The sequence below is a fragment of the Benincasa hispida genome, chromosome 11, assembly GCF_027475165.1.
Source record: "Benincasa hispida cultivar pf3 chromosome 11, pf3_genome.v1.1, whole genome shotgun sequence".
Classification (NCBI taxonomy): Eukaryota; Viridiplantae; Streptophyta; class Magnoliopsida; order Cucurbitales; family Cucurbitaceae; genus Benincasa; species Benincasa hispida.
The window spans coordinates 76,575,255-76,602,731 of NC_143488.1; the positions used below are offsets into that span (position 1 = coordinate 76,575,255).

Consider the following 27,477-nt stretch of genomic DNA (forward strand, 5'->3'; position numbering starts at 1 on the left):
ATGAAATATGGAGAATGGATCTCAAGACTGCTTTTATGAATGAAAATCTTGAAGAGAATATCTTTATGTCTCAACTCGAGGGATTCATAGCCCGAGATCAAGAGAAAAAAATTTGCAAGCTGAATTGATCCATTTATGGGTTGAAATAGACATCCAGATCTTGGAACATTATATTTGATACAGCGATCAAATCTTTTAATTTTGATCAAAACGTCGATGAACCTTGTATCTACAAGAAAATCATCAACAATAAAATAGCTTTTTCTAGTACTTTATATGGATGATATCCTACTCATTGGGAATGATGTAAGGTACCTTACTAACATTAACAGTCAGCAAGTACCAGTTCAATCAAGGGTTAGGCCACTGGACTGCAGTTAAGAACAACCTCAAGTATCTTAGGAGAACAAGAGACTATAAGCTGGTGTATGGAGCAAAGGATTTGATCCTTATAGGATACACCGACTCTGATTTCTAAACTGACGAGGATAAGAAATCCATGTCAGGATCAGTGTTTACCCTGAACAAGGGAGCTGTAGTGTGGCGTAGGTATACAGTTGCTTGAAAAGCAACAAAGAAAACAGTTTGGCTTAGAAAGTTCCTAAGCGATTTGGAAGTGGTTCCAAATATGAACTTGCCCGTCACCTAATATTGTGACAGCAGTGGATCAGTAGTCATTGTTGATCTTTTTACGAAGGCTCTCTTTCAACTAAAACGTTTGAGGGTCATCTAGAGAATCTAGGTCTATGAGACATGTACATTGTATAATCTAGGGCAAGTATGAGATGTGTAATGGGTATGTGGATGCCCTAGTTTATTGTATTTATTTACAATAATCTTGCCTTTTGGATTCTGATATCATGTACAACCCATTAACTAGAGTTTTAGTTCAAGTGGGAGTTTGTTGGGTTTTATGTCCTAAAACTCATAGATAGTAAATGTTATTAATTGACCATCATTAGTAAAGAGTTATAAATTTTAATTCAATAAATTTTATTATTTATGTTACTTGTCTTTTTTTGTCTTAATATCCCTAAATCCAATAAACTAACATCCAAGGTTGTCTTACGATTCTTGAACTGTATGTGGACACATACATGGATTAATGTTCAAGATATAGCCTAAAGGGTCTATAGTATAGGGATAAGGCTGGGTACCTTATTCTAGTAACACTCTGGATATGACCCACTTTGTATTTGAATAAACGCATTGATCCAATGCGTTCATGTAGTTGACATACAAGTGGAGGTATCCTATGCAATGAGTTTGCATCAGACTGGACTGCGAAATAGTAACCACTAGCTATAACACCGTTAACTAGTTAGGCTCCTATTTCAATAGGATGACCTAGGCAACTTAGTCTTAATCTTGAGTATATTATAAACTACTATTCACGAGAGGTTATTATTTTATTTATATGGGTGAGGGTGACTAGTTCGTTGACCTAATAATGCCTACCATTTCGGGGACAAGATCAAGTGGGGAGCTAGAAACATAATAATACAAGATGGAATTCACTCCTTCCTGCCTTAAGAGTAAGTAGATGAATGTTCCTTTAAGTGGTATCTTCGAGACTTGAACAAAGGCCCTACCCTCTCATTGGCCAGAAAGGGTTTCTATTTATTGGTTGGACCATAAACAGGTTGTTCATTACAGGAGCACTGGTACTTAAGGAATTAAGGGTCCAAGGGTAAAACGGTAATTTAACCTAGTTGAAGTTACAAACACTCATGAAGAACTAACTTGGTATTATTGGTCTATATGCGTGGATACGGAAATATATCTATAGTGAAAAGAGTGTAGTTATGGTCTTTAGTAGAGTGTACCCGCAATTAATGAATATTGATTAACTTGGTTAAAGAGTTTAGCCAATTAATCCCATATCGTTGGAGCTTCTTATCTACAAGTCCATTAGGTCCCTTGTTAGCTCACTAGAGGACATTTAAGAGAAATGCTTTGAATTGTTTAAATTAATTTTAGAAAACCATATATTAATGTGATTAATATATAATTGATTATAGATATGATTTATAATTCGAATTAAATTGGAAATTAATATTTGAATAAGATTCAATTGATTAATTTAAGTGAATTAGATTCACAAAGAATTAATTAATAGAGAGGTATTGCACATATACATACGATGTTTATGATAATTAAATATATATACACTAAATTAAATTTAATGTATAAATAGTTATTTAATTAATGTACAAATTAAATTAAATAAGTGTTATTTAATTAATTTGGCTAATTAAATAAGTATTATCTAATTAATTAATTATGGAAAAAGGAAATAGGAAAAGGATTAAGAAAAGGGCTTGGCCTTCTCTATATAAAGACCTCCCTATAGCCCCTTTAGGAGATATAGAGACTGACAATACACAACACACAAGTGTTATTACGCAAAATTTTCTCTAAGCCACAAATAGAATCCTCTCTACTCTCCAAAACCCCTTTCTCCTCTCTTTCTCTCAATAGAGAATAACTTCCTTACTCTCCCAATAATGTTCGGGATTGTTCAAGAAATCATTCGTGATCAAGATCGTCGAAGGATCCATTCGTTGGAACTTAAAGAGGATTGTTCGTGAAACCTTGGAATCTACAAAGGTAAGAATGATGTAAATCTTTTTCCCTAAAGCATGCTATATTAGATGTTTATATTCTATTTTAGTATACTGAATTTGTAAAAATTGAATTGCGGGATGCAAGACATTCACAACGTTTCCACTCTGGGATTCGATCCCTTTAGGGGTATCCTATACAATGAGTTTGCATAAGACTGGATCGTGAAATAGTAACCACTAGATGTTACACCGACTGGTTAGGTTTCTGTTTCACTAGGATGACTTAAGCAACTTAATCTTAATTTTGTGTATATTATGAACTCTTATTCACGAGAGGATTGTCCTTTGATTTGTATGGGTGAGAGTGGCCAGTTCGCCGATTCAATAAGCCTACCATTTGGGGAACAAGACCGAGTAGAGAGTTCGGAACATAATAATACAAGATGGAATTCACTCATCCCGTCTTCAGGGTAAGTAGATAAGTGTTCCCTTAAGTGGTGTCTCCGAGACTTGAACGAAGAGCCCTACCCTCTCATTGACCCAAGAGGGGTTATGTTTATTGGTTGAACCATAAATAGGTTGTTCATTAAAGGAACACTAGTACTTACAGAATCAAAATTAACCCAAGAGTAAAACGGTAATTTGACCCAGTTGGAATTACGAACACTTGTGAAAGATTAACTTATTCTTATTGGTCTATATCTGTGGATACAAAAATATATCTATAGTAAAAAGAGTGCAATTGTGGGTCTTTAGTGGAGTGTATCCACAGTTAATGAATATTGATTAGCTTAGTTAATGAGATTAGCCAATTAATCTCATATCATTGGAGCTTCTAATCTACAGGTCCACATATGATGTTTATGATAGACATATGATGTTTATGATAATTAAATATATATACGTTAAATTGGATTTAATGCATAAATAGTTATTTGATTAATGTGCTAATTAATTAAATAAGTGTTATTTAATTAATTGTGTACAAGAAAAAACTGAAAAAAGATTTGGAGAAGTGGGTTGACCCTTATCTATATAAAGTCTTCCTCATGGCCCTTTTGGAAGAGTATTGATGGTGTAAATTTTTCCTTAAGTCACAAAAAGAAGTCTTCTCTATTCTCCTAAAGGTTTTTCCTTCTCACCCTCTTCTAATAGTTGGATACCACCTATCCTTCTATTGGAATCATTAAGAATAATAAAATTATTTTTGTGGTTATGTTCAAGATTATTCAAGGACACGCTCGTGTTCAAGATCGTTGGAGGAGACGTTCGTTGGAATATCGAGAGGATCGTTCTAGAAGCTTGGGAATCTACAAAGGTGAGAATGGTTCATTCCTTTCTCTAAAACATGCTATTTCACATGTTTATTGTACACACATTCTGTTTTAGTACATTGATTTTGTTTAGGTAAGATTTGCAGAATGCAAGGTGTTCACACGCTTCTGCTCGAGATTTGAATCCCATCAATGTGGTTGTATGGCTACAACATGTGGGCTGGTAAGAACACTTGAGACAATGATCTACGTCTGGTTTAGACTCTAAAATGGTATACACGTTGTAGAAAGTGACGGTAGGTGAAGTTCCCTCTATATCATTAGGATTATCTTGATAAAATCCGAACTGCCGACCAAATCGATAAAGACTATACGATTATATAATCAAAATATCCCCACACCGAGATAATACATAGGATGATCGCATACTAGAGAGTTGGTAATATTCTTAAAATGATAAGTCTCGATCATCAATCAGATGCTCATGCTTATTCCGATTTTGAGAATTTGTGTGGCACTAAATGTTTGCACCTTTATTGGTCAATTCTTGTTTGCACCTTTATGGGTCAATTCTTATCTTCATATTCTCCAAAATAAATTAAGTCACCTTTGCTAGAAAAATTGACCATTTTTGGACCCTAAAAATTCACTGGAACAGGGTAATGGGTATTAAAATAATAGGTCAGCCATCTATAGACATAATGCATAGGAAAATAAAAGTCTCGATCGAATTTGAAGCTTTAGTTTTCAACTTCAAGTCACGATAAATAATGGCTAAAACTGGAATGATAAGGTTGTACGTCTTTTCGTCAGCCATCAAATTAGCAGCTTTAAAAACCCTAGGACGAAGGTGATGTTGGGAATGTCCTAGAACTCACAGTTCGTGTTAAACATTCTATTTATCAATAAATATTATTGAGTATTTTATTCAATAAAGTTGTTGATTTTGCACTCTATTATGAAAATCCAATAAACATATCCATGGCTATAGTATAAATACTTTAACTTTATATAGTGACATAAATAGGATCAAGTTAATATTATATAGCCTAAATGGTTTATAAGTATATGGATGAAATTGGGTATCTGATCCTGGTAACACTATTGGATGCGGCCCATTTTGTATATATAATACATATGATGTGATCCACAAATCATTCATGTAGAGACATGGGAGTGGGGGCATCCTATGCAATGAGTTTGCATATAGACTGGACCACGAAATAGTCACTTCTCTTTATAACGACTATTTAGTGTTAAAACTGACCATTTCATATTTAAGTAATCTAGGATAACTCAATCTTAAACCTGAGCTAGCTATAAACTTCTGTTTATTCGAGATTATCTTTTGATTTGCATAGGTGAGAGTAGTCTAACAGCACTGCTCAATAAGCCTTCCATTTTAGAGATAAGACCGGATAGATAGCTAGGGACATAGCTCTGCAAGATGGAATTCGTGTTAGAGTAAGAAAACATGCAGCGGAAGTATCAAGGATCCATAAGTATTAAAATTCACTAACTTTGGCAAAGATTAAAGCATGTTCATCTAAATAAGAGGATTTTAGATCATACCTTTGAAGAACTCTTCAAGAACTTGATCAAACAGCAGTAGTCTTCACCGAAGATCATCATGAACCACCTCAAGATCTCCCCAACTATTCTCTTAGAACTTTAGACCGAGTTGTGGGACTTAATAACAGCTTGAAGTGATGAAGAACAAAGAAAAACTCACAATAGCACACTTCCGAAGAATGCTTCTTCCAACTAAAATTTTCTCTCGAAATTTCTGTGTAATGCATACCTTCAATTTACGCCTATCTTCTTTATTTATTGCATATGAACATGCAAAGAAGAGATATACATGGCTTGCAACTCATGCTTGGATTTTTAATGAAGAAGAAGAAGTGGGCTTTGTGTGAGCATAAAGATGATATTGGAAAATCAAGTTTTTCCATTTTGTGCATGCAAACTAATTTTTCAATTTTTCATTAAACCCAAAATTTGATTTCAAAAAACATTTTCATTTTTAAAACTAAAAAATAATTTTCTGAAATTAATTTCATAAATTATTTTAAAATATTAATTATTAATATCAAATATTAAATTAATATTTGCACGATAATCATCTTTATATATTTAAATCATATTTAAAAATATATTCTCCTATTCCATTTAATTTGAACGTTTCAAATTAATTTCTCAAGCTACTCTAAAGCTTAACCATTTACAAGCTAGTAGGAGGACCTTGCGGACCTACAGATCATGGGCTCCAACGATTCGAGATTAATCGGCTAAACTCATCAGTTCGATCTAACCCCCATTCGTTAACTAATGGGACACTCTACTATAGCCCATAGTTGAACTCCTCTCACTGTAGATATATTATGTCCACTTAATAACCATAATTAGAAAGTCGATCCTTCACATGTTGTTTGTAATCACAACTAGGTCAAAATTACCATTTTACCCCTATGAATACATCTTGTTCCTTAAGTTCCTATTGACCCACTAATGAAAAATTCTTATTCATAATCTCTATAAATCAAATCCTTTCTCTTTCATGAGAAGGCGGGACCCCGATTGTTCAAGACCTAGAATCAGCACTTAAGAGAACAACCTATCTGCTAACCCTAAAGAAGGTAGGAGTGAATTCCATCTTGCAAGGTGATAACGGGCAGAAATTCACGTTATTATAGTGCTAAGTCATTAAATAATGTAGGTTTACATTGATAAAATATATAAGTTTGCGTCTAAAAAGCATTAAGTTCATAACATTGCAGTCGCATGCGTTCATTGTATGAAAACAGTTAACTTTTGTTCAAAATATGCATTGACGCAAGGCGTAAAATGTGATCACAAGAAAGCAATACGATCGAGCGCAGCGTTACCGCAAGGCTTTGCGGTGATTTGTGCTCGCAAATATCTGCTCAAGAAGGATTGCCGCATAGAGCTGCCGCAACTTGGTGAGCGCATCTGGATGAAAAGCATAATAAATCACGATGGGACAAAAAGCTGATGACGGTCGGTTCCGAAGTAAGTTAACAAGCCGCTAACGAACTATTGTAGCAAGTACACTCAACTTGTCGGTGACAAATATTCGGCGCATTAGACAGAGAATTAATGTCATCCCATCAGTGCAATTATAAGAGAGAAGAAGCCTTTCACCCTGAAGCTCTATGAATATCAAAGGCAACCTTCAGTGAAGGAGTTCGTCTAGTTTGACAATTAGATAATTTTCTCCATAGTTAGAAGTAGCCTTGTTCTTAGAAGGTGGAAGCGAGAGAAGTGAGATTGTGCCGAGAGATCGTTCCGGTGAACTTGGAAGAGTGCCAGAAGCATCAAGATCAGAGAGAGAGCCAACTCCTGTGGAAGCAGAACTATCTTTTGAACAAAATAGAGTTAACAGTGTAAAAGTCTTGGGAAGCAAGAGATTGCTACCAGACTCTCTATCCTTATCTTCGACTGTCATTTTTTACTTGAACTATCTATAGTTGGAATTTACTTCTTTATATCTGTTCACTCTCTGTTTATTACGCATGAGTAGCTAAATTTGTTGAATGTGTTGAGAAAGCACTTAGCTAGCATAACTGGGGATCTTCATTCTATGTGATTATCTTGTATTATCTATGTGTCATTTGTCTATTAGAGATACTCGGGAGGGTAGTCTAAGGATAGAATCTAGGCTTGGAAAAGTCAGGTTAGAATCTAGGCTCGGAAGAGTCAAATTAGAACGCATAATCAGAGGATAGGAGCTTAGGAATAGGGACTATTTTCTATTAATGCATCGCATGCATCCTAGAGATAGGTTACGATTGTATACGGTCACTTTGTCTTTGTGTGCATCTTGCATCATCGCATAAGCAAAAAGTAGAGACTTAGGAATAAGCTCTATGGACACTATCACATTCATCGCATGCGTCCTAAAACTAGGAGTACCGCATTTGCATTGGAAAATGATTTGTTGTCGCATGAGTGTAACATGATCGCATAGTTTGAGGCATTCTTAGGTAACGCTAGCTAAAGACCTTCTCAACCCGTTCCTCTGCATACTCAGTGCATCTACCATATAATCAATCTTTTCTCAAATCCGCCGCATACTTTTTATACCACAAACAACCGAAAACAACTCATTGATTTATTGGTTACCTAAAGTTTTCTTAAAAATTATCATCGCATACCATTTTTCCAAGTCCCTGAGTTCGACCCTGGACTTACTAGGAAACTCAGTGGGGTTTATACTTGGATTCTGCTGAGAAAACTTGTTGCTCAATGCATTTTCATCACCGTAATTCATTCCATTATTTGATCACATAAAATAACGCATCACAAGGCTATGTCCCCAGTTATTCATCCAGTCTTATCCCCAAAATAGGAAGCTTATTGAGCAGTATTGTTGGACTATTCTCACTGTTTGCAGATCAAAGGATAATCCCAAACAAACAAGTGTTCATAGCTAGCTCAGGATTAAGATCGAGTTAACCTAGGTTATTTGATAAATGAAATAGTCAGTTTTAACAGTAAATGGTCGTTATAAAGAAAAGCGACTATTTTTGAGGTCTAGTCTATATGCAAACTCATTGCATAGGATGCCCCCACTCTCATGTCTCAACATGAATGATTTGTGGATCACATCGTTTGTATCACTTTACAACTTCTTGTAACAACTACAGAGTGGGCCGCATCCAATAGTGTTACCAGGATGAGATACCAAATTTTATCCATATAATTATTAGACCATTTAGGCTATATACTATCAACTTGATCTTGTTTATATCACTACATAAAGTTACAGTGTTTAGACTATAGCCAAGGATGCGTTTATTGGATTTTCATAATAAGATGCAAAATCAATAAGTCAGTATTATTGATAAACAGAATGTTTAACATAAACTGTGACTTCTTGAAAATTCCCAACAATTCACTCCTACCATTTTAAGGTTAGTAAATAGGATGTTCTCTTAAATGCTGATTCTAGGTCTTGAATAATTGGGACCCCACCTTCTCATGGTAGAGAAGGACATGATTCACAACTTTGGAAGGTCAATGGGAACTTAAGGAACAAGATGTACAGGGGTAAAACGTTAATTTTGACCTAGCTGTCTTACTGATTATGGTTTATATGGATAGAAATATATGTACAGTGAGGATAGTGCAACTATCAAGCTATAATGATGTGTCTTGATAGTTAAGGAATAGTAATTGATTCGGTTAAAGAGTTTTAACGAATTAATTACAGATCGTTGAAGCTCATGATCTGTAGATACATTAAGTCCTTCTACTAGCTCATTAAATTGGAATAACAAATTGAGTATTGATGTATGAAATTAGGGTTATGAATTTGAAATGTTCAAATTCATTTTTTTAAGAGTTTTTGATTGATTGTATATGATACAATTATAAACGTTTAATTTAAATGAATTTAAGCGAAATTAAAAAATCAATTAATATCTAAATTATGATTTAAATAATTGATTTATTGGTGATATTGTATTAATTTAATATTTAGATATTAAATTAAAATTATTTTAATTAAAAATCAATTAAAAATTGGTTTTATATAAATTAATTATTATGAATTAATTTTATAAAATTAATTTAAATAAATATTTTTTTTAAAACATTTTAGGTTAATGGGTTTTTCCAATTTTAGGAAAAACCCACTAACATGTTTGATGAAATATCATCAAATTCCAATTGATTTTGGTGTTGATCTTCAACTTGGAGCCACCCACTATGCAACCCTATACATTTACATATTTTTTACCTGTATATTGAAGCTCCATGCATGAAAATCAAAGAGGATGCTAAAATATAATTTCTGAATTGATAACCTGAAAACCCTACTCTCGTTCTTCATCAATTCAATTTGTTCAAGAGTTTTTACCACACATTCCAGCTTGAGCATAATATAGAAGATCTCAGTGGTATTCCTCTCGGTGATTCAAGCTCATCTTGGTGTTTTTCAGCTAAATTCGTTGAGGAATCTTCAAAGATAATATGTGTTTCAAATCGTCTTTTTGAATATCATATGATCAACATGCTTAAAACTCGAATTAAATGTAATTTAAGTACTTATTGATTCTGTAATCTTCCGTTGCATGATATTTCATTCCTTCAATTGATATTAGAGCATGAATTAAGCGCTTAACTAAAGTATGCTGATATGGTTTTTCTATATTTTGACAATTTTCCTTTCAATTATGTTGTTTCTCTTGTAATTGCCTCTTGTTTAATGGGCCTTAATATATGTTTAAGAATCTATAATTCATATGGAGTCATTAGAAGTTGAAATTATGATGTAATTGAAGAAAGAAGGAAGAAGGTTGAGCTTCAGATTTCCAGTTCTTCAGCTACCGTTTGAATTTCCAGCGAGATTGGACCTAAGTTTGAGCGAGATTCTGTTTGAATTTCGAGCAAGATTTCAAGTTCAAACGAGATTTTGAATCAAGTTTGAATAAAATTTCTAGCTCGAGCGAGATTTTTTTAGAATATCGAATGAGATTTCAAGTTCAAACGATATTTTGAATCAAGTATGAGCGAGATTTCTAGCTCGTGAGTTTCTGTTGGAATTTCAAGCGAGATTTCAAGTTAAAACGAGATTTTGAATCAAGTTTGAGCGAGATTTCAAGTTCAAACGAGATTTTGAATCAAGTTTGAGTGAGATTTCAAGTTCGAGCGAGATTCTGATGGAAGTCCTAGCAAGATTTCAAGTTCAAACAAGATTTTGAATCAAGTTTGAGCGAGATTTCAAGCCAGGAGTGAGATTCTGATGGTTTGAGTGAGATTTCAATGAGCCAGCGAGAGATCAAGTTTTGAACAAGATCTCAACTACCAACGAGAGATCAAGTTTTGAACCAGATCTCAACTAGTAGCGAGAGATCCAATTTGAGCCAGATTTCAATCCAAGCAAGATCCTTGAACCGGTTTAAGAAGATTGACTGGTTTGACCAGTTTTCTTCAAACTTGGCCTGGTTCATTTTCAAAATGGTTTTGATTGGCCTAGTTCAGGTGGTTCATATCTGGTTCAAGAAATTTTGGGTCCAATTTGGAGCTGTTCGAAGCGGTTTGGAGCTGTCAACTGTGTTTTTTTTTTTTTTTTTTTTTTTTTTTTTGTAATACATAGGCTTTCGTTTACTTAAAAATGGCAAAACTAAAAACCGTATCAGTATGTGTTTAATTGTTTATGCATGTGATGTATGTTATAATTAAATAAATCTTGTATATGCAAACAGTATGCTATATAGATTTAAAATCCCATCGTAAGAAGTATGTTATATGCATTGAAAGTATGTTATAAATTGTTATAATATATAGTATGCATGTATAGGTTCTTTTTTTTTTTAAATGTAAATGTTATATTAAATGTCTTTGATGGATATGATGGATTTTTAGTATGTCTAATTTTTGTAAGTTGTTATAAAATTGAATTAGACTTTAAAATCCATAACAAAGAGACACAACATGTCTGATTACACACTGAGATTCGTTATTTTTTTATATAATCTTCTCAGATCTTATACAAATCTAATATAATTTCAAATTTTCTCCAAATTCAGTTATGTTTACTAAATATTATATCAAATTATTATATAATTTTTCAAATATTTAGCATAATTTATGTTTTCACAATTATATGAATTTTCAAAATTCCAAATAAGTTTTTCAATTATCAAAATAGATTTTTCAAATTTATTCAACATTTTGAAATTTTGTGAAAGATGAAAATTTTCGAAAAATCGGGTAAGATTGGGATATATACTTAATCTCGGTGTTAATTTGGCTCGAAATTCTACTGAGAAAGCTTAAATATATGAATTTCGGTGTTAATTATTGGCGAGATTTCATCGAGAGCTCAAATATATAGAATCTCGATGTTAATTATGCTTGAAATTTCACCGAGAAAGCTGAAATATATAGAATCTCGGTGTAATTTACTCGAGATTAATGCTGAGATGTACATAATCTTGTTGTATAATCTGACGAGATGTACTGAGAAAATCCCAAACAATCGATAAGTTGGAAAAAATTGATTTTTTAACAAAAATCTCGTGGTCGATCACGTCCGAGATGAACTGATTACAATTTTATCTTCTTCGAGATTCATCCACCCATATATATGCATAAATCATGAAAATGGACATTTGTTGAAGTAGAAATTTTGGATAATCACAAATTGTCACGTTATTTACCAAATTAATGACGAATTTACAAATCATCTAATTTAGGATTAAAAATTGACATGTGTCTTAAATGAAGTAGAAGATATAAATTGGCGAATTTCGATGCTACCACGTGTATTTATCATGACCGTTGGATTGAATCGAATAATTTGATCCAATTTGATATTATTTGTTTGGGATAAACTTCAATTGATCCTAAAAATAGGTTTAATTTGACCCAAATGTTAAATATGGGTCAAACCTAATTTGTTGGGTCCATGGACCAATCATATCCAAGCCCACATGAGAACTCTACAAATAAGAGGAGCTCTCCTTATTTGCAAGGGTCAACAATATTCTACCCTCCAGAAAGCCTAAAGAGAATTCTTCAAGCTCTAAAGATACAACGATTCCAAAGATTCTTCTAGGACTTCAAACTTCAAAAATATCACGCGTTCCGTTTTTTCAAGACAAGCATACGCATTCAATCAAGAGAAAATCAGATAATCAAGTACTAGAGATCGAATCAATCGCATCAAATCAACACAAATATAAGTTCAACTCCACAAAATAAATTTCTCACTAAATCTCGTGTGAACACACCCTTTTCAATAAAAAAAATAATAATCTAAAAACACCCACAAATGTAATGAACTCATTTTCAACCGTGGTTAAAAAAAAAATGAGTTAGATTTACCATGGGTGTCTATCATTGAAGAAATTAAAATGTTCATATTTTGATATTAATGAACCGCTTTTTTGTGGAACATATTTTTTCAAAAATAATCATGTACCAGACTATTTGAAAAACATTTCGTAAAACGATCATATTGGTCATTTTTTAAAAGTTTAATTTTTCCCTTTTCTTTTATTAAAGTATGGTTGGAGGATACTTTTTGACGTAAATGAGTGTAACTTTAAAGTCATGAGAAATCAAAATACCATCTTTAAATTCTAAAAAAAAAAAAAAAAAAAAAAAAAAAAAGCTTTTTTTAAATGTTCATTTTTCTTCTTTTCTTTTCTCAGTGTATAGTTGGGGAATACATTTTAACAAAAAAAATATTTTTGATTTTAAAGCCATAAGCTTTGTGATGCAATATACCTTTCGTTTCGGACGATGAGAAAGGAGGATTTGAACTACAAATCTTTTGATCATTAGTACAGTCTTAAAATTCTAAAAAACTGAAAAAAAATGAATAATCATTTAAAGTTGTTAGTAAAAAAATTAATTAGATTCAGAATGCTGGACTCACAAAGGACATTTTATATAAACTCACTTTTTGAAAATTTATAAGAAATTTGTTATATTTTTAAAAATCAAGTTCATGTTTTGAAAACTAAAAATTTCAAAAATATTTTTAATTTTATTTAAAATTTGACTAAAAATTCAAATGTTTATGGATGGAAACCATAATAGAAAAATTTAGAGAAAACAAAAAGAAATTTTAAAAATAAACAACTACAAATTAAATGAAATTATTATCAAATAAGCTTAAACAAACTCATTTAAAGTTGTTAAAAAAATGATTATGTATTTACGAGGGAGTGATTGTCGTAATTTTAGTTAAAGTCCCATTAAATGTTTTAGAAAAACTATTTTAGAAAGTGTTTAAAGAGTAATGATTAAGTGTAAATTAGGTTGTACATATCCCATACATCACTCTTTCTAAAACAAAAATATTTGACATATGAAAATTTTTTATTTAATGATTATATAAGGCAATCTCACACATCTCATAATCACCTCCTAATTAAGTACTGATTTTATGAAAATGGAGACAAATGGAAGAATCATTGAAATAGCCAACAAAATTTGTATATCAAATTAAAAAAACAGTGCCTTACAATGGAAGTTGATATTATCTTTGAGTTTTAAAAATTTCCAAAGGTTTATTATATTGCAACAGCCATTGCTATAGTCTATAAATTGAAAAGGTCAAAATGTGACCTCCTCCACTCATTTTGCCCCAACTTCAATATATTCTATTTCATCAATAGTAATTTAAATATACATAGTGTGTAATTATTTTTATATGATTTACACTCTTTACCATTTCATTGGAAACATTTAGAATAGCATTTCTCAATCCTAAGCTTTCATGTTATTTACCATTCTAGTATCTAGATTTATAAGATATTTATTTTTGTCTCTTAAAACTATTTTCGGTATGAAACTTTTAAAAAGACTTATTTAGAACCCGTTTGAATCTTTAAGATATTGTATTTATAAGAGTACGATCATTTTTCATTTTACTCTTACACTTAAAATTACACTCATATACTAGCTTTCGATTTCAGCTTTCCTAAAAGTCTAGTATTTTCCCTAATTAAAATTTTAAAAATTATAAATAAATAGTATCCTTCCATTTCTTTTTTTTTTTTTTTTTTCTCAACCTCTCTATTCAATATCAATGACATTTGAATTGATTCAATTTTTTAATATAGTTTTGTTTATTTAAACAATTTAGATGAAAAGAAAATTATTTTCAATTTAAAGTATACAAAAATTTAAAATAATTGCATTACAGAAAACTTGATATGAAATATCAATATTCAATAATTGAGTTATTATAGCTAAATGATAAAAAATTAATATTAATTTAGCAATCACCATAATCTACGTTTTGAAGTTGTGGTTGATTAAAATTGTTTGTTAATCTAAAGTCGATGGTCAAATCAAAATAATTCATATCATCCTAAACATAGTTGAATGAGTTAATGTATACGTATATGTTATCCTCCATCTAGGTTAAATATTTTCTCCATCAACTTCACTAATTGTTGAACTTATAAATAAAAAATTCAAAAATAATCAAAATAATCAAGCAACTTCCAAGAAGCTTCCTCCAAGTAAACACCCTCTACAAGAAATTAGAAAAACAACCCATTACTTCTTATTGGAGAATAATATAGATATATATACACATATCATATTCAACTCCCTCTAATCTCGTCTTTGGATTCAGTCCATTATTCAACTCATAATATTAACCCTAAATTCACAAACAAGAAACAAAACCACAACCAAAAAGAAAAAAAAAATGGAGGAATACAAACATTTCAGCCACCCCCATGACTTGAAACTCTACCAAATCCAAGAAGATCAAACCAACCAACAATTCCGTTGCTCCGGCTGCGAATCTTTCTGCCACGGCCTCGTTTACGGTTGTCGGAGCTGTGAGTTCTTCCTCCACAAAGCTTGCGCCACTGCGCCCCGCTCGCTCCGCCACCCTTCCCACCCTTCTCACCACCTCACCCTCCTCCCTTCTCCGACATACCCTGATGGCTCCTTCCTCTGCAACGCTTGCGGTGCCACTGGCACCGCCTTTTGCTTCTCCTGCATCCCTTGCGATCTGGACCTTCATGTCGATTGTGCTCTCTTACCCGAACAACTCAACCTCAATTCCCATCGCCATAGCCTCTCTTTAGTCTTTTCACCTCCCTCTATTATATGTAACTTGTGTCGTCGTGCCCTCGACTCTCGATACTGGAGTTATAGTTGTTCCACTTGTAACTTCCACGTTCATACCTACTGCGCCACGGCCCCGACTGCGTCCCCGGTTGGAAGCGTGAGAAATGATCGGTACGCGGAGTTTGTGGCAGTCAGGGAGGGGGATTACGACAGTGTTTCTCCTGCAGGGTATGGTGTCGTCAATGGCGGAGTGCCAGCGGTGAATCCGCCAGTGGTGGTGGTGGAGGATCCGTTTCTGAAGGCGCAGGCAGAGCTACATGAGCTTCAAATGCAGATGCAGATTGTGAATGAGATGGCCAAGATGATGGCGTCCGTTAACTTGAGCTCTCTTGCACCATGAATTATACATACATACATATACATACATACATATATATATATATATATATTACATGATTTTTATATGTATTGAGTACATATGTATATATGTTATTGGGTTTTAAGAAGTTTTGATTAATTACTATTTAAAGTTGTGTAATTGTTTGGATTAAAGTCGGTGGTTTAAAAATTTTCAATTTGAACTCTCTAAACCTTATTCGATATCTTATGGAAAAATGTTTTGTGATTACATAAAGTTGGTTTATTTGGATATGCAAATTATGCAATTATGTTTTCTTTAGATGTGGTAGAGAGAGGAGGAATGAAATGGACTACACACCCATAAATTAATTGTGGTTAAATTGCAAATTTTCTTCATAGAGTTTGAACATATAAGATGTTTGATTATGGTTTTAAATTTTTAAATTTGATATTTATGATTTCACTACAATAAAATAGACATTCCATGACACATGAAGAGTAACAAATTTGGAGAGAGGAGAGAAAAAAGAGTCATTAAAACCAAAAATTCGCATTTTTAGCGAGAAAAAACAGAATTTTTCTTATTTTAAAAAATTTATGACAATTTTTTGGTGTCCTTAATTAATGATTGAAAATAACAGTCATTAAATGTAGAAAAACAACAAAGACACGATTTTGCCACGGAAAGACGGAAAATTTCGAAATTTTCAACCATTTGGATTTTTTTTATTGTCATCAATTTATGACTAAAATTAATAGTCATTAAATAATGATAGCTCTTTAACGTTAATAAATATTAGGGTTTTACTTTGTATGTATGTATGTATGTATGTATGTATGTATGTATGTATATATATATATATATATATACTAAAACTCGTGGTTTGTAAATAATAAACTTATTCTGAAAATTCAATAAGTTGTTATTGAACATATAAATTGCTTATTTCGTTTTAGAAATAAATTCATTAAACGAAAAGATCCATGACTATTACATGAATACTTGAACTTTATGTAGAGACATAAAAGTGGATCAGGTTCAAGTAAATAGTCAAAATGATCTATAGTATATGAATAAGGTTGAGTGCCTTATTCTGGTAACACTATTGGATGCGGCCTATTCTATAGTTGTTACAAAGAGTTGTAAAGTGCTACAGACGATGTGATCCTGATTCGTACATGTAATGACATGAAGAGTGGGGGCGTCCTATGCAATGAGTTTGTACAAGATCGGCCATGAAATAAGTCACTCTTACTTTATAATGCTATTTACTGTTTAAGACTGACTATTTCAAAGCGATGACCTAACTAACTTGACCTTAATCCTGAGCTGATTATGAACTCCTGTTTATTCGGGATTTCCTTAGATTTGCATAGGTGAGGGTTGACTCAACAACGCCGGCTCAATAAACCTCCCATTTGGAGTAAGACTTGGTAGATAGCTGGGGACATAGGGTGCAAGATGGAATTCACTCCTACCCATTTTCAGGAATAGTAGAGAGGTTCTTCCTTAAGTGTTGACTCCAAGTCTTGAACAAGGGGCTCCACCCTCTCTTTGACCTGAGAGGGACTTGGTTTGATGATTGGATCACAAACAAATTGTTTATTAAAGGATCAATAGAACTTAAGAAACAAAAGGTAATCTCGGGGGTAAAACAACCATTTGACCTACCTGTTATTATGAACAACCTGTGAAGGGCTAACTTACTAATCATGGTTATATCGTGTAGACACAATATATCTACATAGTGAGAGGAGTGCAACTTTGGGTTTTAGTGGATTGACCCAGTAGTTAAAGAATGGGGGTTAATTCGGTGTAAAAAGTTTAGTCAATTAATCTTGGATCGTTGGAGCCCATGATCTGTAGGTCCATAAGGTCCCCCTACTAGCTCATAAATGGATTAGCTAGTAGCGTGATAAGTTAATTTGAAACGTTCAAATTGGAATTAAGGAAATTAGTAATTATATGTGATATAATTACGCATTTAATTTGGAATTAAACGAAATTGAAGAATCAATTAATATTTAAATATGATTTAAATATTAAATTCATGAATAGGGATTCATGAAAGTGGAATTGGTAATAAATTTAATTTAAAATTAATTAAATTATTTAATTAATTATTTATTATTAATTTTATTATATAATATAATTATTGAATTAATTTTATAAAATTAGTAATAAAATTTTATTTTTGAAAAGAAAATTAATTTTGAAAAAGAAATGGAGTCATTAATACAAGAAGCTTACACACATTCCACCATAATTTTCGGTCATTAATCCAAGCATGAGCTGCAATTCATGCAGCAATGGCTTTTGCATGATTGTCATGCAATATATACTGAAGAATCTAAATGGAATTGGGCATGCAAAAGGGTTGATTTTGGCTGAAAATCTCTCTTGAAGAAGAGTTCTTCAGGTTGTTGTAAACTAGTGTTATTTCCTCCAAATTTCCTTAATCTAAGCTTATTTTGAGTCCCACAACTCAATCCAAGGCACCAAGAGGATAGTAAGGAAGGCCTTGTGGTAGTTCACAAGTTTATTTGGAGAAGATTATATATATGTAGAGACATAAAGATGGATCAAGTTTGAGTAAATAGTCAAAACGGTCTATAGTACATGATTAAGGTTGGGTATCTTATTCTGGTAACACTATTGGATGCGGCCTACTCTGTAGCTATTACAAGTTGTTGTAAAGATACTACAACGAAGTGATCCAGATTCGTTCATGTATTGACATGAGGAGTGGGGTCGTCCTATGCAATAAGTTTGCATAAGATCGGACCAAGAAATAAGTCACTCTTACTTTACAATGTTGTTTACTGTTTAAGACTAACTATTTCACTTAGATGACCTAGGCAACTCGATCTTAATCCTAAGCTAATTATGAACTCCTGTTTATTCGGGATTATCCTTAGATTTGCATAGGTGAGGGTTGGCTTAACAACGACGACTCAATAAACCTCCTATTTCAGGGGTAAGACCGAGTAGATAGCTGGGGACATAGGGTGCAAGACAAAGTTCATGCCTACCCGATTTAGGGATAGGAGAAAGGTTGTTCTCTTAAGTACTATATCCAAGTCTTGAACAAGGGGCCTCACCCTCTCACTGGCTCGAGAGGGATCCGGTTTAGTGATTGGATCATAAACTAATTGTTTATTAAATGATCAATTGAAACTTAAGAAACAAGACATAATATCGAGGGTAAAACAACACATTGACCCAATTGGTATTACGAACAACCTGTGAAGGGTCGACTTATTAGTTATGGTTATATCGTGTGAACACAAATATATTTACAGTGAGGAGAGTGCAACTATCAAACTATAGTGGTGTGACTCGATAGTTAATGAATACTGATTAATTCAGTCTAAAGAATTTAGCCAATTAATCATAATCGTTGGAGTTCATGATCTGTAGGTCCATAAGGTCCCTCTACTAGCTTGTAAAACATGAACACCTTAAATTATTAAATTGAATGGATTTGTAATGATATCAATTTTAATTGTTCAAAGTGAAATTCAATTTGAAAATGTTCAAATTGAAATTAGGGTTTTTTGAGTTTAAATTAGTTAAAAATCAAATTAGTGTTTGCATAATTATAATTAACGTTTGATTTATTGAAATTAAACGAAATTTGAAAGTGTATAATATTTAAATGTTGATTTAAATATTAATTACATGAATAAGATTCATATTGAAAATTAGGTGTTTGATTAATTTAATATTTGATATTTAATTAATTAAAAATAAAAGCTAAGTCACAAACACTGGGATTTTTTTATATATTTTTTCCCTTGGCACTCTAGTAAATGGTTGCTAAGTATTTTCTGATGATATAATATTAATATCTACCTTACCGGGCAACAATTACATTTCGAGTTATTTTATAAAAATTTGCTCTCGAAGCCTTTTCTTGTCTTCCATGAAATGCTTTGATGATAGATTGATTATGAAACAAGATATTTTTGCAACACCAATATTTTTATATTCATTTATTGTTTCCATTGAGCTTTTTATGTTATAAGTTAGGTTTCTCGTAGTCTTTGCCTTAAACTTTTTATATATAGTATTTTTTTTTTTTTATAGTTTTGGACTTATTCAAAGTGTTTGGGTAAGATTTATGGTGACTTTTTTTGGGTAATAATATCCCTCTTGTAAACACCCCCAATTTTGATTTAAGGTTTTCGAATTGAATTCTAATATATATAAATTTTATATTTGATTGTGTAGACTTTAAGAAAGTTGATGTTTGTTCGAGGAAATGAAATTTGGATCAAGAATTGTAAGTAGTCTCCATACCCCTTCCAAAATTTAAGTTTGACTATTGTGATTTGATAAGAGTTTGAAAGTATATTCTTAATATTTGAAAGTATATTCTTAATATTTGAAAGTATGTCTTAGTTATCTTTGTCATAAGTTGAATTTTAAAATGAATATTTTTTTTAATAGGCCTTGCGCAAATCTATTGAAGTGAAAAAAACCGCCTAGCAAGTTATGTATACAAAAAAATTGACCAAAGTTTAGTTACTAGTTGGGTTGTTTTTTTTTTTTTTGTTTGGATAATGTCAAATTTTTTTTGCAACACTTATTGTATTTAGTTCCTTTGTAAATAACTTACCAAAGTTTGATTACTAATTTCCTTGTACATAGTTTATTTGTATAAACGATACCAATCTTGTTATATATGAAAGTTCACATAGTTTATACCAACCTTGTTATATATGAAAGTTTATATTTATGTTTGTATGTATCTTGTGTCAAAATTGGAGGAAACCTAGGTGTAATGATAGGGATGAAACAAATAATTATCCATCATTATAAGCATTTTTTTGACATTTCATATATGTCATGAAATGTATCTTTTATGACATCGGAATATTGTCATTAATCAACCTTCAATGATTATAAATGAATGTCAATGTAAGTAATTATGTGACATATTTTCACCATCAAGGTAAATGTTTAGTTGAAGAAAAAGTCAACTTTCGAACCATTTATTGAAAATAATAAATTGTTATAGAAAATGTTACCATGATAGATAATTAATATCACTAAATGATTGTTGTTAATTGAATTTGAAAGTCATGAAACAAAGGATTATGGCACATTTTTCATGTGTCATCTATGTACTTTTCTGGATGTTGGATTCAATGACTAAAAAAGAGTCACGAGAAGTAGTAATGACATTTTTTTAGAGTCATGAAAACCCTTTTTTTGTTGTAGTTAAGTTTCCAACCATTTGTCTCTCACTCTTTTTAGTATCATGGATCAGGGGATTTGAAACCAAAGTTCTTATGGTTTTTAGTACACTCATATGCCAATTGAGCTATGCTCGATTGACAACCATTTGTTTCTCTTATTTTAAGTATCATTAATTTTTATATTGTATGCATGGTATAAATTTTTTTATTTTTATTTAGTCACGACTAATTAATTCCAATTAAGCTCTATCAAGGTTTATAAGGTTTCAACTATACAATAATAGGATCCTTGAAATTCAGTTATTAAAGGACCAAAAGGATAGTTTGGTAGAAAATTATCTAGCATTTGATTGGTCTATTTAATGATATTTTTTTAAGATATTATCTTAAATAAAGCCATATAGAAAAAGTTACAAACACAGGCATCGAAAGTTATGCATTAATGGTTTAGAATCAAAATTTTTGAAAGGTCTAAATTGATAAATTTATAAAAGTTAAAAGGTTTAACTTGATATAATCGTTAGTTTGTAATTGATATAATTTCAAAGTTTAAGGTTTAAATTAAATTTTTTAATTTTCTTTTTCTTATCTTGTTATATATTATTTTTTCTATAATTAAAAAGAAATGTATTTGTTTCTTGTTTTAATCTCTAACATTTTAAATAAAAATTCAAATTTTTATTATGAAAATTACAAATTTTAGCCAACACTTCATATTTTTCTTTATGCTATAGTTACTATTTAACATGCATTATACTAAGTCAGGCAAGTGAAAAAGTGACTTTATTTATGTTTTGAAGAGTTAACATGAAACAAAAAAAAAAAAGGGACAATTATTAAGATCTCATTTGGGAATTATTTTACTTTTAATTTTGATTTTGATTTTTAAAAATTAATTCTGTTATTTATTTTTTATCAATGGTTTAAAAAACTAGTCAAATTTTGAGAACTAAAAGAGTAGTTTTTAAAAAGTTGTTTTTGTTTTAGAGTTTGACTAAGTATTCAACCATTGCATTTAAGAAATATGTAAGTCATCGTAAGAAATGGAGAGAAAATAGACTTAATTTTCAAAAATAAAAGGAGTTTCTCTCAACTTTTTAGGAGAAGAATTTTTCTTATTTATTTTGGTGTATGGACTTGATCTAATCCTCGAACCTGCTTTATCATGTAGTCAATTAGATCATAACTCTATTAGTTAAGACTTGTACCCTTAACGATAAGTCAGAGATTTGAATCTCACACCCCATTTATTGAACTAAGAAAACGTAATTTCCTACGATCTGCTTTGTATATAGTTGTGTATATACTTGTGCTTGTCATTTTATTGTAAGTACTCATTATTCCAATTACAAATAAGATACTGAATTGCACATTTTAAATAGATTGGCATGAAAATCTTTAGATCAACGTGAACATAGCTCAATTGTAGTATAAAACATGTACACCAACAATCAATAAGTCAAATATTTGAATCTCCTACCGAAAAGTAGACAATATAATTCAATGTAGAGATAAGTGGAGGTTATTATAGGATCTAATGACAACACTAGAGGGGGATTAATAGAGTTATCTACCAATTTTAATTTTAAAATTCTAAACATGAAAACTAAACTTAAATTTTAATTTAAGAAAATTTAATAGCATCAAGCACCAATTCAAGTTAGTAACATATATCACAATTATTCAAATCAACAAAATAATCCTAACATGCAATCTAAAAATTAGAAATAAACTAAGTGCAGAAGTAAAGAGTCTAGGGAAAAGAAGACATGAATTTATAGTAGTTCGACAATGTGCCTATGTCCACTCTTCAAGACTCCTCGGTTATTTTATTCTCTTGCAGGTGAGAACAAAACCTACACAACCCTCTTTTTTTCACCTAGATTAAAGAGAAACCTAAATCATTTTCATTGGTTTAGGATCTAACCAATCAATTACTTTTTTTCTCAACCCAAGGTGCACCCGCAACTTAATACAAAATCCTAATAAAAAAAAACTAACATAAAAAAATCACCTCTAAATAGGTAAGATTAACAAGTTTTGCTCCACAACATTTCAACAATTTTTCTCTCAAATTGAAAACAATGAGGGAATTTTGAGCTTCTGGACACTTGAAGGATGGAACAATGGAGGAATGGGGGTACTGTGATTTTTTTTTCTTGTTTTCTTAAGAAGGTGGCTACAAGGATGAATGAATGACTAATTATAAAAAAAAATAAAAATAAAAAAATGAAGGGTTTAGCGTCAACTATTGAATATAGGATAAAGGGAATGAATGGTTGAGATTAAATAGGGAGAGAAAATGGTAGATATTAAATTTAGGAAGGAAAATATTGAAAATGATATTTTGGAAGGGATTCACCTTTTTTTTATATCTTCTTTTTTTTATTATTATTAAAAAATTTGAGATGCCATGTGTTGAAATCTCATTTGATTATGAGGGATTCCACATTTCTCCATTTCTTTTTCTTTTTCTTTCATCTCTCTTCAACAAACTGTCATAGGTCATCTTAGTGATGGTCTACACTTGACACATCACTTCCACATCATCGACCATATCAAATCTTTCTTTCAAATCTTATTTTAATCATAATTTCTTTGTTTGATATCCAATTTAAGTGATTCAAAATGCTTTGAAATCGTCTCTCCGAATTCTATACTATGGACACTTTAAAACATTAAAATCATTAGTGAATAAACATTTGTTATTATCAAAACATATGATATGATTGAAGCTCATAAAGCTAACGGTAAATACACTAAATAAATTGGAAATTACACAAACATGTGTTTTTAGAGGTTGAAATGTTCAATTAGTAGATCAAATTGGTGTTTAATTATTAATACTGGTGATTTATGATGATGTGCTAAAATTTTTATTAGATTCAAAATATAGTATAAAGTCTTACTCACATGGCTTCATGTGTGGATAAAACCCTAATTAATGAAGTTGATGTTGATTGTTAAAATTATGTTATGTTTCATTTTCTCAACTTGGAATAAAAAGGTTAATAAGAAATTGGGTGAAAAATGCACATCTATACATCCATGTAGAAACACAAGCTTAAGAAGTTTCTTTTGCCTTTTAATTTACCTTTTAAAGTGAGTTTTTGTTCAGTCATATTATATATGGTATTTGAGGTCAAAAGACCCTTTGAATTTTGTTTTATGCTTATTGAATTAATAAATATATATGATGACACATCAGGAAAGTTCTTGCCACTACGAAAAAATTCTTTTAAATAATATTGTAATTAAGTATTCGCTAGCACGTGTCATGAGCCTACAAAAATCAGGAGAATGGAACAAGGTCGTATATCTGAACAAGCTACAACCATTTTATGGTTTGTAAATGTATATTGTCAAATACGATTGAACAATTCTTTAAATTGAGATCCAATTTCTAAATATGAAACACATTTCAGCGATAAACATGTAATACAAGTTTTTTATGAAATTCTCTGCTTTCATAGTGTAATTACCACCTAAATTTTCATTAGACCAGCTATTTGAAAAATCTTGTATTAATTCACTTTCAATTTGGTTGTTAATGAAATTAAATTCATTAGGTTGGTGTTTATGTTACTTCAACTATGATAGTTCTATGAAATTTCCTCTTTCATTTTGTACTTGTTCAACTTTTCTATATGCACCAAAAAATAGGGGTGTACATAGTCCGGGTTGGGCCGGGTTGAAAGATTTTTGTGGACCAACCCAAAAATTCGGGTTGGCTAATAATGAACTCTATTAATTCTTTTTTGGAGGGTCAACCCAACCCAACCCAACCCAAAATTTCCGGTTGGGCCGGGTTGGGTCACCGGTTTTTTTTTTTCTTCTTAATTTGACTGTTTTTTCCGTTACTTCCTTAGTCATTCTCTTCTTATTCTCTATTGAAGGATTTGATTTTTATGGATCAATAAACCTTCATATTTAAAAAAGTGAACTAATTCTAAATATATTATATCAAATCAATTAATAAAAATTTAATATAAAAAACATGTAATCTTTGTGAAATTTTAGCATTGACATTAAAATAACCACCATAAATTCAATATAAACTTCAAAAGAAACTTCCTCAAATAATTCAATTCAAATGTTCAAGTTCAAAATCTCTACTCAAAGACAAGTTCAATAATAATCATTCCAAGTTCAATAAAAAGTCCAAGTTTAATAATAACTATTGGTTTGTTACATAAAATTCCTAATCATTCAAAAGCACCATGAGCATGAAGAATGACTTGAGTGAGTTTTCTTTTTCATCTTTGATTCTTTGGTCTCTTCACTTCTCAATTCCTGAAAAAATTATAAATCAATAGGATCATTTATAAGTAATAATAATATTTGATCTTATGTAGTAAAACTTACCACTAAAATCATTATTATGTTCCAAATTCAATTCCTTATTTCAAAACAACAAATGAGGATGGACTCTCTACAAAACAATTCTGCAAAATTAAATATATTAATTATGAGCATTAAACAGGTTAGATATGTACAATAAAAAATTTATTTAATTACCTAATTCAATATTAAGTCTCTAACTCTTCAAGTTGTGGATGGAGATCTAGTACACTAAGCCGCCACAAATCCAATTTTGTGTACATATCAAGACCTCCATTGTTTTTGGAGTCAAAGAACTTCGAAAGGAATCAAGAATCCTCCCTCCTGTACTAAACACAGATTCAGAAGCGACTGTAGATATCGGCCTGCCAAAACATCTCGAACAATTTTTGATAAAATGGGATATTTGTAGCCATTCATCTTCCACCAATACAATATCTCAAAATCATCTTTATCTTCTATAACCTTGTCAGACAAATAAGAAGACAAATCATTCTCCACTTTCAAAGAACTTTCTTCTTCTCTCAACCTCTTAAAAGTTATCCACGGATCATCTATATCTTCGTCCACCCCATGATCATCTTCATTTATATTGACAGTTTTTTATTGTTGAGAATCATTGATACTATGACTACCTCGAAGTGAAGTGTTATGTGATTTGTAAAAGTCATATAGACGATACAAATATAATTTCACACTCTCAACCATATCCTTAACCACATCACTGTCATAAACATTGAAAAAACAATAATTCAAATACTTTAACTTGTATCGAGGATCAATGACCATAGCCAGAAACAATAATTTATTCACTTTTTCAAGCAAACCCCAATACTTATTAAACTTGGTCTTCATATTCATAGCCATCATACTTAGAATAGAGTTGGTATTGTTGTTCCATTTGTTTAAAGCAAATTGAATTTTATTAATTTCCTTATAACCAACATTAGAAGTCACATATGAAGATCCACTTATCATTGTGGTGGTATCATAAAACCTCTTTAAAAACTTAATAAACACACCTACCGTCAACCAATCAGATGTACTTAGGGGTCCTAATCTTTTATTTCCACGATCATCTTCCTCGAAGTAATCAACAAAATCTGAGTCTTCTTTCTCTTCTTCTAAAGTTCTAAAAGCTTTCTCAAATTTAATTGCATGTTCAAGCATTAAATAAGTAGAATTCCACCTAGTTGCCACATCTAAACAAACAAGAGCCTTACACTGAATTTTTTCTTGTTTCACGCAAGCTTTAAACTTTTCCATTCTCCTAGGTGATTATCGAACATATCTCATAGCATTACGAACACTAGCAATAGAATCATGCATATCTTTCAATCCATCATTCACAATAAGATTAATAATGTGGACACAACACCTCACGCGTAATAGTTCTCCATCTAAAACACCGATTTCCAACTTTTAAGTCTTCTCTTAACATAAGAAATAGCCACATCATTAGAACTTGTATTATCAACAGTGATGGAAAAAAAATTTCAATCCCCCATTCTAACAAATAACTCTCAATCATCTTCCCAATAGTCTCCCCCTTATGATTAGCAACTTGACAAAAACTCAAAATCTTCTTTGCAAAACCCATTCAGAATCAATAAAATATGCAATGATGACCATGTAGTTCACATTTTGTAGTGAAGTCCATGTATCGGTTGTAAGACAAACTCTTTGAGAGCTTTTAACTATAAATGATTTCAACTTTTTTTTCTCCTCAAGATAAAGTTGATATACATCTCTAGCGATTGTGACTTTCGATGGAACATCAAACTTAGGACACGAAACACTACAAAAGTGTCTAAAACCCTCCGTCTCAACAAATTTGAATGATAACTCATTCATAATTATCATCTTAGCGCATGCTAGTCTACATGCTTGTTGGCTAAACAATGTCGTCACAAAGTTACTAGCATTGACTCCTTTTCCATCGTTTGAAGGTACGAGAGTTAGGGTGGTTTGTCATTTTTCTTCTTCTTTATATGGGTACATTTTACATTGATTTCTTAAGTGCTTCCATAAAGTACTAGTTCCACAAGTATTACTATCACATGCGTAATTTTTACCACAATAGTTATACTTGCACCTAGCTCCATCATGACCACTTGCTTCCATTTTTATGAAATGATCCCACACAGACGAGGTTGGTT

At 31.4% G+C, this 27,477-nt stretch overlaps 1 protein-coding gene across 1 annotated transcript; it reads left to right on the plus strand.

Moving 5' to 3' along the window:
- The first annotated feature begins 15,041 nt into the window (after positions 1–15,041).
- LOC120090827 (Cysteine/Histidine-rich C1 domain family protein) lies at positions 15,042–15,812 on the plus strand. Its single transcript, XM_039048535.2, has one exon. It carries the CDS (start codon positions 15,042–15,044, stop codon positions 15,810–15,812), a length of 771 nt encoding a protein of 256 aa, XP_038904463.1.
- The last annotated feature ends 11,665 nt before the right edge of the window (positions 15,813–27,477 follow it).